The sequence below is a fragment of the Neoarius graeffei genome, chromosome 7, assembly GCF_027579695.1.
Source record: "Neoarius graeffei isolate fNeoGra1 chromosome 7, fNeoGra1.pri, whole genome shotgun sequence".
Taxonomy (NCBI): Eukaryota; Metazoa; Chordata; class Actinopteri; order Siluriformes; family Ariidae; genus Neoarius; species Neoarius graeffei.
In genome coordinates this window covers 87,073,803-87,090,629 of record NC_083575.1, presented here as the reverse complement: position 1 = coordinate 87,090,629, position 16,827 = coordinate 87,073,803, and the positions used below count along the sequence as shown (strand labels likewise).

General features: G+C 42.1%; 1 protein-coding gene across 1 annotated transcript in view; it reads left to right on the top strand.

The window, feature by feature from the left end:
• The window catches only part of nr3c2 (nuclear receptor subfamily 3, group C, member 2), a 316,747-nt gene that overhangs the window by 218,019 nt on the left and 81,901 nt on the right, over positions 1–16,827 (top strand). The window contains exon 5 of the mRNA XM_060926549.1: positions 4,199–4,315. Within this exon, the coding sequence (XP_060782532.1) occupies positions 4,199–4,315 (117 nt within the window). The remainder of the gene's footprint in view (positions 1–4,198; positions 4,316–16,827) is intronic.

Below are 16,827 nucleotides of genomic sequence, written 5' to 3'. Positions count from 1 at the left end.
GAGTGTATTTAAAGTGACGCGATGCAGCGTCACACACTCTTTCCCGAAACACTCACTAACGACACTTTCACCTTCACTTCGCACCACTGATCTTTGATAATTGGTATTAATTAATTTAAAAAAAAATTAAAAACACCATTAAACACACATTCCTAGCTCCCAAACCATTAGCTATAACATTTTAAGTGAATTTCATATACACACTTCAGCAAAGTGCAAGCTCCTTGACTGTCCTGATCTCAGTATCGCCCGCAGGCCATTATTTCCAGTCCCACAACATTTCTGTGTACCTAATAACAAAGACATATGAGGTGTGAAATCAGAATCAGTGTTAAAATCTGCCGTAAAAAAGAATACAAGCAACTTCCTCTGAAGTTGTCGCTGAGCTATTTTATCTCTGAAGATCTGTTTTTGTCACAGTTCATGCGTGTTATCACTAATCATACACACCTAATCCACAATACATGGTACGTTCTTAAGGTATTATCAAGGTAATTGATTGAGTCATAAAGTTTGATTGCTATACGGTATAAGGACTCGTGTATCGCGTTATACAGCGTCTTTTACCAGCAAGGGTGGGATTTCCTGTACTACAGCTGTTATGTGGAATGCTAAACACTTCCCTGTTCATATTTCAAACAGTGAAACATCTCACTTGAGTCAGCGTGTTTGTCCTTAATGAGACCGTCGGTGACGGCGTAGGTCACTCTGGCCCCGTCTAGTCCAGAAGGAACGATCAAAAGTGGGCCACCTTGCGCAATAAATTTTGTAAGCTATATACAAGCTATACATAGAAGATACCGTATATCCACCCTAGGAATACCGACCTACAGTGTTTGCCAGAAAGAATCCAAAACGGCGAGGAATTCACTGAGAAGAAGCGATTTTTGTTGAACTGCTCATTAAGTCAAGTTTATTTGTATAGCGCTTTTAACAACAAACATTGTCGCAAAGCAGCTTTACGAAATTTGAATGACTTAAAATATGAGCTAATTTTATCCTTAATCTATCCCCAATGAGCGAGCCTGTGGCGACGGTGGCAAGGAAAAACTCCCTCAGACGACATGAGGAAGAAACCTCGAGAGGAACCAGACTCAAAAGGGAACCCATCCTCATTTGGGTGATAATAGACAACATGACTATAACATTAACAGTCCTAACATAAACGTCAGATTCGTTGATACTACCGTATAAACCCCCCACCGATGGAAACCCGAGCACAAAACCGTTCATGACAACCGCAGTCCCAAAGTCAGCATTAAGGTTAATTAGTCCACAACTTCATTAATAATTGTAATGGAACAAATCTGGATAGAAGTTCTACGCACCCTAGGTACCCCTACGTTCATGCCAGAAAGAATCAAAATCGGTGAAGAATTGAGGGAGAAGAAGCGATTTGTGATGGCTGAATGACTGGGTCTGAGCATCTCCAAAATGGCACATCTTGTAGGGTGTTCCTGGTATGCAGTGGTTCGTACCGAACAAAAGTGGTCCAAGGAAGGACAACTGGTGAACCAGTGACAGGGTCATGGTTGCCCAAGGCTCATTGATTTGCATGGGGCACAAAGGCTGACCCATATGGTCCAATCCCACAGAAGAGTTCCTGTAGCACAAACTGCCAAAAAAGTTAATACTGGCTACAACAGAAAGGTGTCGGTATTAACCTTTTTAGCAGTTTGTGCTACAGTAGCTCATCTGTGGGATTGGACCATGTGGGTCAGCCTTTGTGCCCCATGCAAATCAATGAGCCTTCGACACCCGTGACCCTGTCACTGGTTCACCAGTTGTCCTTCCTTGGGCCACTTTTGTTTGGTACTAACCAATGCATACCGGGAACACCCTACAAGATGTGCCATTTTGGAGATGCTCAGACCCAGTCATCTCGCCATCTCAATTTGGCCCTTGTCAAAGTCACTCAGATCCTTACGCTTGCCCATTTTTCCTGCTTCCAACACATCAACTTCAAACACTGACTGTTCTCTTGCTGCACAATATATCCCACCCCTTGACAGGTGCCATTGTAATGAGATCATCAATGTTATTATATCCACATTCACTGGATATAAGCAGTCGCGTGCTCTGATTGGCTACTCTACTACGAGGATATCTGCTCATATACCATGAGTAGAGAAAAACAAAATGGCGGAGTGTGTTACTGAACCAACCGAGGACGAAATAAAAACTACTCGAAATCAAAACCCCAAAAATGAAAAAAAAAGCAACAAAAGATGGAATGAAAGTATTTGATGGTAAAAACATATATATATATATATATATATATATATATATATATATATATATATTTTATTTTATTTTATTTTTTTTCAATAATTATTATAATTATTATCACATTTTTCACAAATTGCTCCTGTCATTTCGCCGGTTTGTTTACATTCTAAGCGGAAATGATCGTGTCGGACGTTTTGTATAAAGTTTTTATTTATCGAATTTGCAAAAAATACAAATAAAAATGCTCCGTTTCTCAAAATCCAGTGAATGTGGATCGAATAAAACAGTTATTCCACTCAATCTCGTCGTACATGGCTTATAGCCGACTCGGTGCTACGCGCCTCGTCAACTATCAGCTCATGTACGACTCGATTTCATGGAATAACTATTAAATATTCACTTCACCTGTCAGTAGTCATGATGTCATGGCTGATCGTGTGTAGTTACGTCATGTTATGGAACATCCGCAAAACAATTTAGTTCCTGTTAGCACTTCCTTTATAGCAGCTATAAACACTCGTCCAGCTGCTCACCAGCCTGTCTTCTGAAGCTAAGAAGACAAAAACACAGCTTGTAACATTATAGAGAAAAACGCCAGCAGAAATCCAGCTGTCTTTCCGATCTCTGAGAAGTTACAGCTTGACATCTGACTGTTAGAAAGCACCGACACTGGAGCCTCCTTCCAAAAATGTTAAATAAGCACATTCAAATGAGAAGGACTTCAGGAGCTGTCAAGCAGCGTCTTATCAAATATCGTGAGAACAATATCACGTGTGGTGAACCAGGCCCGGCGCCAGGAAGAGTTTACTAAGGGGGCAATTAGAAATCACAAGGGGGCAAATATTTTTCATATAGTGTGTACAGTAGTAGTGATGGCGGTCTGACAACGTGTTTCAAACAATTAACTGCGCCAACCACAAAACCACGGCCCCGAAGGTTGCTTTAGTACGGGAAAATCATGTGACATATTACCAGGGCAGTTGCGCTTTATCAACCCCCGTGCCCACCTGTTAACCCTTCCCTCCAATTTTCTCACAGACACGCGTTACAATCGGAAAGATGCCAAACATAAAACAACACACACAAACCTACAGGCAAGTCCTTTACATTTAAAATACATACAAATAGCTCCGCGGCATGAAAACAAAACGTCAATGCAAGTCTAAGGTACTTGGCTCGGCGGCCAAAATCATAATTTAAAAAAATCAACAGACCCCGCGGCTGCACCAGTAATAGCCTTCCTGACTCGCACCGAGTCAACGCTAACCACTTAATCCGCGATCCCAGTTTAGGCGTGTAGGGGACTAAACACTCTGAAGTGATGAATTTTCACCCCCGCTGCATGGGGGGTGACGTCAACGACACATATTCTTACGCTATTTGCGCACAAAGCGGACCATATATGAACACATACACCAACATAAACGGAGATAAACTTAGCCTACAAAGAAAGAAAATGGATTCACAATATTGTGATTGAATTCGTTTAATTCGGAAGGGGAAAGACTACTCCCGTAAACTGACTGCATATTACAGTATATTGCAGAGACAGTGCACTTGTAAGTGTACATGTAAACCCCCCGCCCACCCACACGACCCCTCCCCTTGTCCTTATCACAGGTGTGTGTGTGCGCGGCTGTGTCAGCATTTCTCACACACACCCACAATAACAATTAAGAAAACAATTAAGTGATCTGAGTCTCCGTTGAGGGGGCGGGGCTGTAGCCACGAGGGGGCGACGCCCCCTTTCGCCCCCCCATGGCGCCGGGCCTGTGGTGAACATAAAGGAAACTGATAATCGTTCTGTACCTGGTCTATAGTGGTGTGGAGAATATGTAGAAGAAGAAGAAAAAAAAGTTTTCTTTGCCAAGTTTGTCTACAACCAAAGCCATTTTTAAGATGCATGACTGAAATACTAACGTGAACTCCTAACGTTAAATCCTCTCTTCCTCTCCGTTTCTGTCCACAGGTCAGCACAACTACCTGTGCGCTGGAAGGAACGACTGCATAATCGACAAAATCCGACGGAAGAACTGTCCGGCTTGCCGAGTACGAAAGTGTCTGCAGGCAGGGATGAATCTTGGAGGTAATCTCCAGCAACAATACACTCACAACAAGACTATACGCCAGGCAATCCCTCTGTAAGAAACTTCAATTTTCACACATTAGCTGTATAATTAGAAAAGTCACATCACACAAAGTAAACAAGAGAGAAGTATTTCTGCGACGGCAGCAATTAAACACAAGGATCGCTCACTAATGAGTGTGACTGTGCCAGGTTAAATAATCCCCCTTTACATCAGCAGAAGCTTTTATGGAAAGTGAAATGAAGCGACAGTAATGATGTTTTTGTTTAACTCTGATGTCACCCTGTTCGTATCATAATAGAGGTCCAGTCACATCTCAAGAAGAAGGAAATTCTTAAATAATAATCATAAAAATTCCGCTTTAAAGTAAAAATGGAGAAAATTGAAGCGCTGTGGAGATTTTTAGTCAGTTCGAGAGAGCGGGGAGACTTAGGACAAGGGAGACTTGATACAGTTTGTATTCCCATAAATTAATTTCAACCAATCAGGTTTTAGATGACGTCAGAAGTTCAATGTTGCCTCTTGTGCCGCTTTTCCACTACCAACGCGGCTGAGCCGTGCCGTGCTGAGTCGAGCTGAGCGGGGCTGTTGGAGTTGCATTTCGACTACAACCGCGCTGAACCGTGCTGGCTGGAAGTGGGTGGACACATTGGGTGGAGTTAGCGAAAGTGGGTGGACGTCACGTGATGTCGTTAGGCGGCGCAAACAGTGACATCAGTGACCTTTTAAGCGGTAGTCTCACGACCCGGATAGTAAACAATAAACATGGACATGGAGTCGTTAGTGTTGCTGGTCTTGGTGCTGTGGCTTGTTGTCACCGACAACGCCAACAGATACTGGCAAGAGCGTATAGATGAGGCGAGGCGCATAAGGCTTCAGAAATTCTCGTAATTCGTAATTCTTCTTCTTCCGGGTTTACGGCGTTTACAGATCCCAGCGTGCTCGCGGGGCGTGTGTGGGCATGTGAGGACACTCCTCCTCACCAATCAGTGCACAGGGGAGTGTCTCCTCACGCCCCTAGACCCACTCGGCTTGGTTTGGCTCGCTTCAGCCCCACTCCAAAACCGTGCGAGTTTTGGGTGCTAAGCAGGGCTGAAGCGAGCGGAGTCGTGCTGCTCTGAGGTAGTCGAAACGCGAGCCGTGTCGGGCTGAAGTGAGCTGAAAAAGGGTAGTGGAAAAGTGCCATTAGAGTAACCAACTTCCTTCCTTTGGAGCCAAGAACTTAGACACTGCAGTAAGGTTTGTGCAGTTTAACCAATTTATATCAACCAAAACTTGTATTTTCTACTTCGCTTCCACCTCCATTCTATGGTGTAATGTACGCTGGTGAATTGGGGATTTGTTAGGAATTAAAGTATAGAGCCTAGACTGACCCGATGTAGTATTATTTATTGAACTTAAATTCCGCAGAAAAACATTTAAGGATTTTTTATTTTCAAAATGGCCAGATCGGGAGAGTTGGGACAGTTCATCATGTTCCAGGTTTTTTCTTGTGGTTGACAAATATATAAAATTGTCTAAAAATGTTTGTTAAAAATATGGGCATGTCCCTGCATGAGGATTAAGCTTATAAGCTCATCCAGCCGACAGGTGATGAGTTTATGCCATCATGTGTTGTCCGGCGTCCGTCCGGCGTCTTCCACATTTCGCGAAAATTGCTGCTTCTTTCTCAGTTCTTCACTGATTTTTATTTTTTTTTGGCAGGAAGGTGGGTCTGCCTGGGGTGCATATACAGTGGGTACAGAAAGTATTCAGACCCCTTTAAATTTTTCACTCTTTATTTCATTGCAGCCATTTGCTAAAATCAAAAAAGTTCATTTTATTTCTTATTAATGTACACTCAGCACCACATCTTGACAGAAAAAAAAACAGAAATGTAGACATTTTTGCAAATTTATTAAAAAAGAAAAACTGAAATATCACATGGTCATAAGTATTCAGACCCTTTGCTCAGTATTGAGTAGAAGCACCCTTTTGAGCTAGTACAGCCCTGAGTCTTCTTGGGAATGATGCAACAAGTTTTTCACACCTGGATTTGGGGATCCTCTGCCATTCTTCCTTGCAGATCCTCTCCAGTTCCGTCAGGTTGGATGGTGAACGTTGGTGGACAGCCATTTTCAGGTCTCTCCAGAGATACTCAATTGGGTTTAGGTCAGGGATCTGGCTGGGCCAGTCAAGAATGGTCACGGAGTTGTTCCGAAGCCACTCCTTTGTTATTTTAGCTGTGTGCTTAGGGTCATTGTCTTGTTGGAAGGTGAACCTTCGGCCCAATCTGAGGTCCTGAGCACTCTGGAAGAGGTTTTCTTCCAGGATATCTCTGTACTTGGCCGCATTCATCTTTCCTTCAATTGCAACCAGTCGTCCTGTCCCTGCAGCTGAAAAACACCCCCATAGCATGATGCTGCCACCATCATGTTTCACTGTTGGGACTGTATTGGGCAGGTGATGAGCAGTGCCTGGTTTTCTCCACACATACCGCTTAGAATTAACGCCAAAAAGTTCAGTCTTCGTCTCATCAGACCAGAGAATCTTATTTCTCATAGTCTGGGAGTCCTTCATGTGTTTTTTGGCAAACTCTGTGCAGGCTTTCATATGTCTTGCACTGAGGAGAGGCTTCCGTCGGGCCACTCTGCCATAAAGCCCCTACTGGTGGAAGGCTGCAGTGATAGTTGACTTTGTGGAACTTTCTCCCATCTCCCTACTGCATCTCTGGAGCTCAGCCACAGCGATCTTTGGGTTCTTCTTTACCTCTCTCACCAAGGCTCTTCTCCCACGATTGCTCAGTTTGGCTGGACGGCCAGGTCTAGGAAGAGTTCTGGTCGTCCCAAACTTCTTCCTTTTAAGGATTATGGAAGCCAGTGTGCTCTTAGGAACCTTGAGTGCTGCAGAAATTCTTTTGTAACCTTGGCCAGATCTGTGCCTTGCCACAATTCTGTCTCTGAGCTCCTTGGGCAGTTCCTTCGACCTCATGATTCTCATTTGCTCTGACATTCACTGTGAGCTGTAAGGTCTTATATAGACAGGTGTGTGCCTTTCCTAATCAAGTCCGATCAGTTTAATTAAACACAGCTGGACTCCAGTGAAGGAGTAGAACCATCTCAAGGAGGATCAGAAGAAATGGACAGCATGTGAGTTAAATATGAGTGTCACAGCAAAGGGTCTGAATGCTTATGACCATGTGATATTTCAGTTTTTCTTTTTTAATAAATTTGCAAAAATTTCTACATTTCTGTTTTTTTTTCTGTCAAGATGGGGTGCTGAGTGTACATTGAGAAATAAAATGACCTTTTTTTGATTTTAGCAAATGGCTGCAATGAAACAAAGAGTGAAAAATTTAAAGGGGTCTGAATACTTTCCGTACTCACTGTAGATAGCTTCTACCCAGATTTGCATAATTGCAATTAATAATGAAGATATGGAGTAATTAAGCCCTAACAAGCAGTTTCCACACACATCACTTCGTCTCCCTCAGTTATTCACTGATTTTGATTCTTTCTGGCGTGAAGGTAGGGGGACCTAGGGTGCATATAACTTCTACCCAGATTTGCTTAATTCCAATTATTAATGAAGTTATGGACTAATTAAGCCTTAATGAGCAGTTCAACAGAAATCGCTTCTTCTCGGTCAATTCCTCACCGTTTTGGATTCTTTCTGACAAATAGGTCGGTATTCCTAGGGTGGATATCGCTTCTATATATAGCTTGCATATAGTGTATATAGCTTGCGACATTTATTGAGCAAGGTGGCCCACTTTAGATCGTTCCTTCTGGAATACGCTGGGCCGGAGTGAGCTACGCCATCAATGACGGTCTCGTTTCATTCCTTCTTGAGAATGGAACCGTTTTGTCGAGTCAGGTTTTGGGTAAACTGACATTTTTCTATCACTGTACCAGCGCTGTGTGTTCATACAGTTCATATGGGACAAGTTTTGATAATAAATAAAAAATTAAACATGCAGGATTAAGCTAGGGATTTTATTTTTTATCCCATGTCTCTCCTGAATCTCTCATGTTCCCCTGCAGAAAAAGTGAAGCCTGAAGGTCAGTATACGGTACGTGATGCGCTGTTGTGAAACTAATGTTATGGTAAGAGGATATAGTACGGTAAATACTCTCGAATGCAATATGAATGTGACGTGACCTGCAAAGAATTTCACACAATCTACAAAAGATGAGAACTTGTCCCAAGTCTCCCTGCTCTCCCCTGCATGATTAGAAATTGAACGGTTTAGGCTTTTGACTGTTTTACTCCATCACATAGACATCCACTAACCTGATCAAAGTGTGACGATCAGTGGATGAAGAAATCACATTTAGCTAGCAGGCTTTTAGACGTTTTTAAACACACAGAGACTGTGAGTGAATTTTTAGGATGCTATTTCTCCCTCAGTTTTCAACTGATCCTCACCAAATTTCACATGAAGAATACCTCTGGGCTGAATTAAGTTGCTATGACTGGTGCTGATACAGATCACCGAACCGGAATGATGCATGAAAAAATGGATTTTTTCCCCCACTAAGCATCATTCTCTATCTCTTAGTATTCCAGATCTATAGGGTACGGTAACCAGACGTCCCAGTTTGTAGCAGCTAGCACAAATCACTGTGACTTTACTCACAGTATCTATCTAGTTATTATTATTATTTTTTTAAGGCAAGGCAAGTTTATTTGTATAGCGCATTTCATACACACAGGCAATTCAATGTGCTTCACAAAAAATAAAAGCATAAGAACAGTAACAAAGAATTAAAGTAAAAGTAAAATCATTAAAATCCAAGATTAAAAAGAAATTAAAATAAAGAAAGTAAAATCATTAAAATCAAAATGAAAAGAAATTATATTAAAGGAAATTAATTACACTTTAGGTAAAAATTAATCAAGTGAAAGCATCTGAAAACAGCTTTGTCTTGAGCCTGGATTTAAAACTAACAACAGTAGGAGCATTTTTGATATCATCTGGAAGTTGGTTCCAAAGCTTAGCAGCATAGCAACTAAAGGCTGCTTCACCACACTTCGTTTTGACAGCTGGTATTACTACCAAGTTTTTCTCCTGCGATCTTAGGCTACGTTCACACTGCAGGCTGAAGTGACTCAAATCCGATCTTTTTGCCCATATGTGACCTGTATCCGATCTTTTATTGACAATATGAACGACACAGATCCGATTTTTTCAAATCCGACCCAGGCCGTTTGGATATGTGGTCCTAATTCCGATTCCTATCCGATCTTTTCATATGCGACTTCAGTCTGAACCGCCAGGTCGCATTCATCCGACTTACACGTCATCAACAAGCCACAAACGTCACTATTCTGCGCTGAAGTAGGCGGCGGGTCTCTCAAAAAAAGTTACAACAACATGGCGCATAATCACGGGCGCAGATAGAGGGGGGGGACTCGTCCCACCCAGATTTAAATTCACCTCGTTCGGTCCCCCCCACTTATAGGGAGGAAAAAACATCTATGCTGTCTTTCTTTGCATAAGGCAAACCTCACGGAAAAATCAAAAGGCTAATTACCATTCGGTTTATTGAGGTGCACAGCAGTGTATACATAGTTGCAACAATTCACATAAAACAAAGACTGATATTCGGTTGGTTGAGCTGCACAGACTGCAGTTTTTTGTCCCCCCCAGTTCAAAAAACGTATCTGCGCCCCTGCGCATGACATGAATGCGAGGGACGCTTCGGGCTGTGAAGGTTCTGAATCTTCTCAATGGAAGGACGCAGAGGTTAGGGAGCTGATTTCCATTTGGGGGGATGCAGCTATTCAAGCTAGATTGGATGGGTCATACCGCAACCGGGCGGTTTTACTTCCGTAAACACTGGCCATGCTCACTGCGTGTGACGTCGTCGTATCCTGCAATGCGCATGCGGAACACTTTTAGGTCGCTTTTCGTTCATACTGAGGATCACATACAAGTCGCATATATTTGTTAATGTGAACGACCTCACAAAAAAATCGGATTTCACAAAAAAATCGGAATTGAGCATTAAGCCTTGCAGTGTGAACGTAGCGTTAGAGACCTAGTTGGTGCATATAATTGAAACATATCCAGTAGGTAGCTGGGTCCCATCCCATTTAATGTTTTAAATAGAAGAAGTAATGCTTTAAAGTCAATTCTATAGCTCACTGGGAGCCAGTGCAGAGACCTTAGGATTGGAGTGATATGGACTACCCTTTTTGTTCTTGTAAGAACCCTTGCTGCTGCATTTTGGATTAGTTGAAGCTCTTTGATGGTCTTTTTTGGAAGACCTGTGAAAAGGCTATTGCGGTAATCAACCCTACTGGAGATGAAAGCATGAATAAGTTTTTCTAGATCATGTTTTGACATGAGACCCCTGAGTTTAGAAATGTTTTTTAGGTGATAGAATGCAGACTTTTTTACCACTTTCATATGACTGTTGAAGTTAAGTTCGCTGTCAATAAGGACACCAAGGTTTTTGACAGTATCCTTTGCTTTAAGCCCCTTAGTTTCAAGAACAGTGGCAATCCTAAGCCTTTCCTCCTTTTTGCCAAATATAATTGCTTCAGTTTTATCTGCGTTCAGCTGAAGAAAATTGTGAGACATCCATTTGTTAATTTGGTCAATGCATCTATGAAGAGACTCAAGAGGGGCATAGTCATTAGGTGACATAGCTAAGTAAAGCTGAGTGTCATCTGCATAGCTATGGAAGTTTATTGAGTTATTCTTAATAATTTGTCCAAGTGGGAGCATATAAAGGTTGAATAATAATGGTCCCAGGATTGAGCCCTGGGGAACCCCACTGTTCAAGGACACGGGTGATGAACTGTGGCCTCCAATGGCCACATAAAAAAATCTTTGTTGTAGGTAAGATTTTAACCAGTTGATTACTATACCAGTAAATCCAACCCAGTGCTCCAGTCGATGTAACAGTATGGAATGATCTACCATGTCAAATGCAGCACTTAAGTCTAAAAGCACCAAGACTGATGTTTCACCAGCATCAGAATTAAGACGTAGGTCATTCATGACTTTAGTAAGAGCTGTTTCAGTGCTATGATTGGCACGAAAACCTGACTGAAACTTATCAAAACATCCGTTTAATGTCAGGAAGGCAGTTAATTGATTAAAAAATTTTTTTCAATTATTTTACCAACGAATGGCAAATTGGATATGGGCCTGTAGTTGCTGAGTACTGAGACATCTAGGTTATTCTTTTTCAGTAGCGGTTTTACAACCGCTTTTTTCAGAGATGAGGGAAACATGCCAGTTCGTAAGGAGGTGTTTAGGACACTATTTCTCCCTCAGTTTTCAACCAGTCATCACAAATTTCACATGAAGAATACCTCTGGGCTGAATTACATTGCTCTGACTTTTGGTGGTGATCTGGATCACTGAACCAGAATGTTCCATGAAAAACGGGCTTTTTTTCAAAATAACTCTATCAATTTTCATGTTTTTTTTTAATCAGTTTTTTTTTTTTTTTTGTTCAGGTCAGCTAGTGCAAATCACTGTGAATTTAGTCTTGGTATTTATCTAGCTTAAATTGATTTCTTTCAGTCCTTATTAGGACATGACCATTTTTTAAGGCATTAAATTTGCACGTGCAAGCGAAATAAATAACTGATTGAGCTCTCGTAGGATACAGGCGTTTTTTTTCTGAACTAACTGGATTTTCATGAACACCACATTTCTTGTGTAAAAGTTCCTGCCATTGATTTACAGATAAGTTTGTTTCGTATTGAGTTTGATCAATGAAGCCTAATGGAGTTTTGTGAGCCTGAAAAGCCAAAACCGCCTGTCTGTGGACGGATCTGGGAATAAAAATACTGTTTAAAAAATGTGTTTTGGATTTGAACACTGTCTAGGCTTTGGTATATTGTGTGTCCCTCTGTACCTCACGAGTTTTAAGCAAACCTGGCAGATTAAGCAAACAATAACTCCGGATTCCAAATTTACCAGCTGAAAGCCAGCACACACTGCACTCCGTCTCGTTCCACATCTGATCTATTTCTAAGACATTTCTCTGAGCAGCCTTGGCAGTGCGAGCCTCAGTAAATTCCCCTGCTTTGGTGGAGGAAGACGTGCTTCAGCCACTGATTCACTTGCTTTTGGTTCCCTGAAGTCCAAAAACAGTGTCCTTATTCAGGCTTTCCAGGCAAGCCAACTGAACCTCAGTGTGCGAATGACACATTTCTTATTTAACACTAACTCACTCAGACAGACATTAAGCGGTCTCCTCTGTCCGTGTTTACAGAATGACTGTGCACCGATTTCGAGAACTCTTGCTGAATATACTTTATGAATGATGATAAATAGCTGATGGGATACGGCCGCTGCGTGAGATGGACGTTCTGGTTGCGTGAAGCGTTATCGAGTTTGACTGTGGCAGTGCTTTCTCACATCACGCTGTTTGATTGATGGCCTTGTTCTAAAACCAGAGCAATTTTCTACTTATATGCATCATTGCACATGAAACTAACATTGTTTCTTTCAAGTCAGATTGTTGTCTTCGGCTAAAAACAACTGCATAATTTCAGTCTTTTGTGTCGTTTCTTATCAGCCTTGTTTATGTGGGTTCATACAAAATCACAGTGATTTTGCATTTGGATTTTATAGTCTGGTTTGCTTTTCCAAAAAAAAAAATCAAAAACAATCATCACAAGTGGCTTTAGTAAAGTATACAGATCCATCAAGAAGAAGAAGCAGCCTTTATTTATTTGTCGCATGCACACTCGAGCACAGTGAAATTCATCCTCTGTATTTAACCCGTCTTAAGCAGTGAACACACGTACACACACCCAGAGCAGAGTGGGCAGCCATACTACAGCACCCAGGGAGCAGTTAGGGGTTAGGTACCTTGCTCAAGGGCACTTCAACCCAAGACCGCCCCATGTTAGCATGTCTTTGGACTGTGGGGGAAACCGGAGCACCTGGAGGAAACCCACGCAGACACGGGGAGAATATGCAAACTCTACGCAGAAAGCCCCCCCAGCCACTGGGCTCGAACCCAGAACCTTCTTGCTGTGAGGCGACAGTGCTAACCACTTACACCACCATACCGCCACTATCTAACACGATAGGTTTCTTTGGTTTGTCCTTCTGGGGTAATCCTTATAGGTTTCTTGTAGCACCATACAACTGACTGCCTTTCAAAAAGATCTCCAAGTAGATCCTTGTTAGGTTTCTGGAACCATGTACTGCATGACACTCAATACTTCCTCACGTTTATGATTAACAATTATTCCCCAAGTTAGCTATAAGCCATGTACGACAAGATCGAGTGGAATAACTGTTTTATTCTATCCACATTCGCTGGATTTTGAGAAACAGAGAATTTTTCTCATCTCATTATCTGTAGCCGCTTTATCCTGTTCTACAGGGTCGCAGGCAAGCTGGAGCCTATCCCAGCTGACTACGGGCGAAAGGCGGGGTACACCCTGGACAAGTCGCCAGGTCATCACAGGGCTGACACATAGACGCAGACAACCATTCACACCTACGGTCAATTTAGAGTCACCAGTTAACTTAACCTGCATGTCTTTGGATTGTGGGGGAAACCGGAGTACCTAGAGGAAACCCATGCAGACACGGGGGAGAACATACAAACTCCACACAGAAAGGCCCCCCCGTCAGCCACTGAGCTCGAACCCAGAACCTTCTTGCTGTGAGGCGACAGCGCTAACCACTACACCACCATGCCGCCACTATCTAACTCACGATAGGTTTCTTTGGTTTGTCCTTCTGGGGTAATCCTTATAGGTTTCTTGTAGCACCATACAACTGACTGTTTGCCTTTCAAAAAGATCTCCAAGTAGATCCTTGTTAGGTTTCTGGAACCATGTACTGCATGACACTGAATACTTCCTCACTTTTATGATTAACAATTATTCCCCGAGTTAGCTATAAGCCATGTACGACAAGATGGAGTGGAATAACTGTTTTATTCTATCCACATTCGCTGGATTTTGAGAAACAGAATTTTTATTTTTTGCAAATTCAATCAATAAAACCTTGATACAAAACGTCCAACAAAATCATTTCTGCTTAACAATTTGTGAAAACTGCTATAACGAGACGAAGTTATATGCACCCTAGATACCCTTACCTTCATGCCAGAATGAATCAATTGAGGGAGAAGAGGCGATTTGTGTGGAAACTGCTTGTTAGGGCTTAATTACTCCATATCTTCAATATTAATTGCAATTATGAAAATTTGGGTAGAAGCCATATGCACCCCAGGCAGACCTACCTTCCTGCCGAAAAAGAATAAAAATCCATGAAGAATTGAGAGAAAAGAAGCGATTTTCATGAAATGTGGACGACGCCGGACGGACGATGGACAACACATGAGCATGAGCTCATCACCTGTAGGCCAGATGAGCTAATAATAATTCTTGAAAAATAAAAAAGATATGTTCTTACTATCAAATACTTTTACTCCACATTTTGGGTTTTTTTGTTTGTTTTTTTGTATTTTGGGGGGTTTTGTTTTCGAGCAGAGTTTTTATTTCGTCCTCGGTTGATTCAGCAACATGCTCCGCCATTTTGTTTTTCTCTACTCACAGTATATGAGCTGATAGCCTAGTAGTGGAGTAGCCAATCAGAGTGCACAATTGCTCATATCCAGTGAATGTGGAGAGGATAATAAAGGCTATATCTCGAACCTTGAAGCACTCTTCAGTTTGTTCCCCTGGTGCAACCCTTACTTTTTCCAAGGTTGAACCCTATAACAGACTATTTTCTTGTCTGAGAAAGTTCTGAGTAGAAGCCATTAGAAATATTAACCCCTTAACCATCTAAAGAGCCCTTCAGAAACTCATTATTTTAATTGTGCAGCACTCCGTACTTCCTAAACTGTATAGTTGAACACAAAAACTTAAATCTCGAACCCTTGTTCTTTGGTTTGTATCCACGGAGCCCTTAACCATCCAAAGAACCCTTCAAGAACCCTTCAAGATTCAATACAACCTTAACAGCATACTTTTAGAAGAAACAGTCACATCCAGGCCCTGTAATGGGCCTTCAATTTGTTCCTCTGAAGAATCCCTTTCAGGTTCTACAGTATGTAGAATTCTACAATAGACTATATTTCTGTCAGAGAAAGTTCTGTTAGCTAGAACCATCTGAAGAACCCTTCAAAGACACCCCGTTTTAAGTCTTTAGCACTCGGTACATCCGTAACAGTACACTCTTAGAAAGAAAAAAGTTAAATCTAAACTTGTTAAGGGTTCTTTGGGTTTTTCATTCAGTGGGCATCCTTAGAGGTTTCATGTCAAACCCTGCGATAGAATGTTATTCTGGTAGGGTTCAAAGTAGAACCACTTAAGAAGGCTGGCACCCTTAGAACCCTTCAGGAACACTGTAAGAGTATAAGAGTCAATACTACCTCAATACTACCTGAGCAGCACAATAATTTAAATCTAGAACCTTTAAGTTTTGTCAGCTTTTTCCTCTGGGGCAACCCAGGTTCAAATTACAAGTTGATTTTAAAGCTAGAGCCTTTCTTCTTCTTCTTCTTCTTCCTTGTCCAGCACTGTTGCTGGGTCAGGGTCCATGTGGACCCTATTGATTACATTACATTACATGGCATTTAGCAGATGCTCTTACCAAAAGCGACCCACATGTCGTATTTATTGGAGCATAGTTTTATGACGGATGCTCTTCCTGCCGCAACGCTCCCATTTCCAGGCTTGGGAAACAACCATTCACACACATTCACACCTATGGACAATTTAGAGTAGCCAGGTAACCTAACTGCATGTCTTTGAACTATGGGGGAAACTGGAGCTGGAGGAAACCCAAGCAAACACAGGGAGAGCATTTAAACTCCACACAGAAGGGTCCCCGTTGGCCCCTGGACTCGAACCCAGAACCTTCTTAAAGCTAAAGCCTTTAATAATCTTATTTCAAGAAAAAAAGTTAACTTGATAACCCTTGAAGAGATTATTTGGAGGAACCTTTAAAAGATTTCTGTCAAACCCTCCAATAGTTTGAATAGAACCTCTGAGGAAGCTCAAACCTTTAACCAGCCAAAGAACCATCCATCCATTATCCAGAACCACTTATCCTGTGTAGGGTCATGAGCAAGCTGGAGCCTACTGCAGCTGACGATGGGCAAGAGCTGGGGTACACCCTGGACAAATCGCCAGGTCATCACAGGGTTCCTACAAAGACAAACAACCATTCACACTCTCAGTCAATTTAGAGCCACCAATTAACCTAACCTGCATGTCTTTGGGGGAAACCGGAGCACCCAGAAGAAACCCACGCAGACACGGGGAGAACATGCAAACTCCACACAGAAAGGCCCCTGTCGGCCACTGGGCTTGAACTTAGAACATTCTTACTGTGAGGCAACAGTGCTAACCACTACACCACTGTGCCGCCAGCCAAGCAACCTTTGAGGAACAATTTTGAGTGTACAGTATTGAGTGTAACAGTACACGCTTATAAAAGACCAACTCTAGTACCATTACACAGTCTTCAGTTTGTTCTTCTGGGGCAAGGTTTTGTGTAGAACCTAATAACAAGCTTTTTACCCCATCA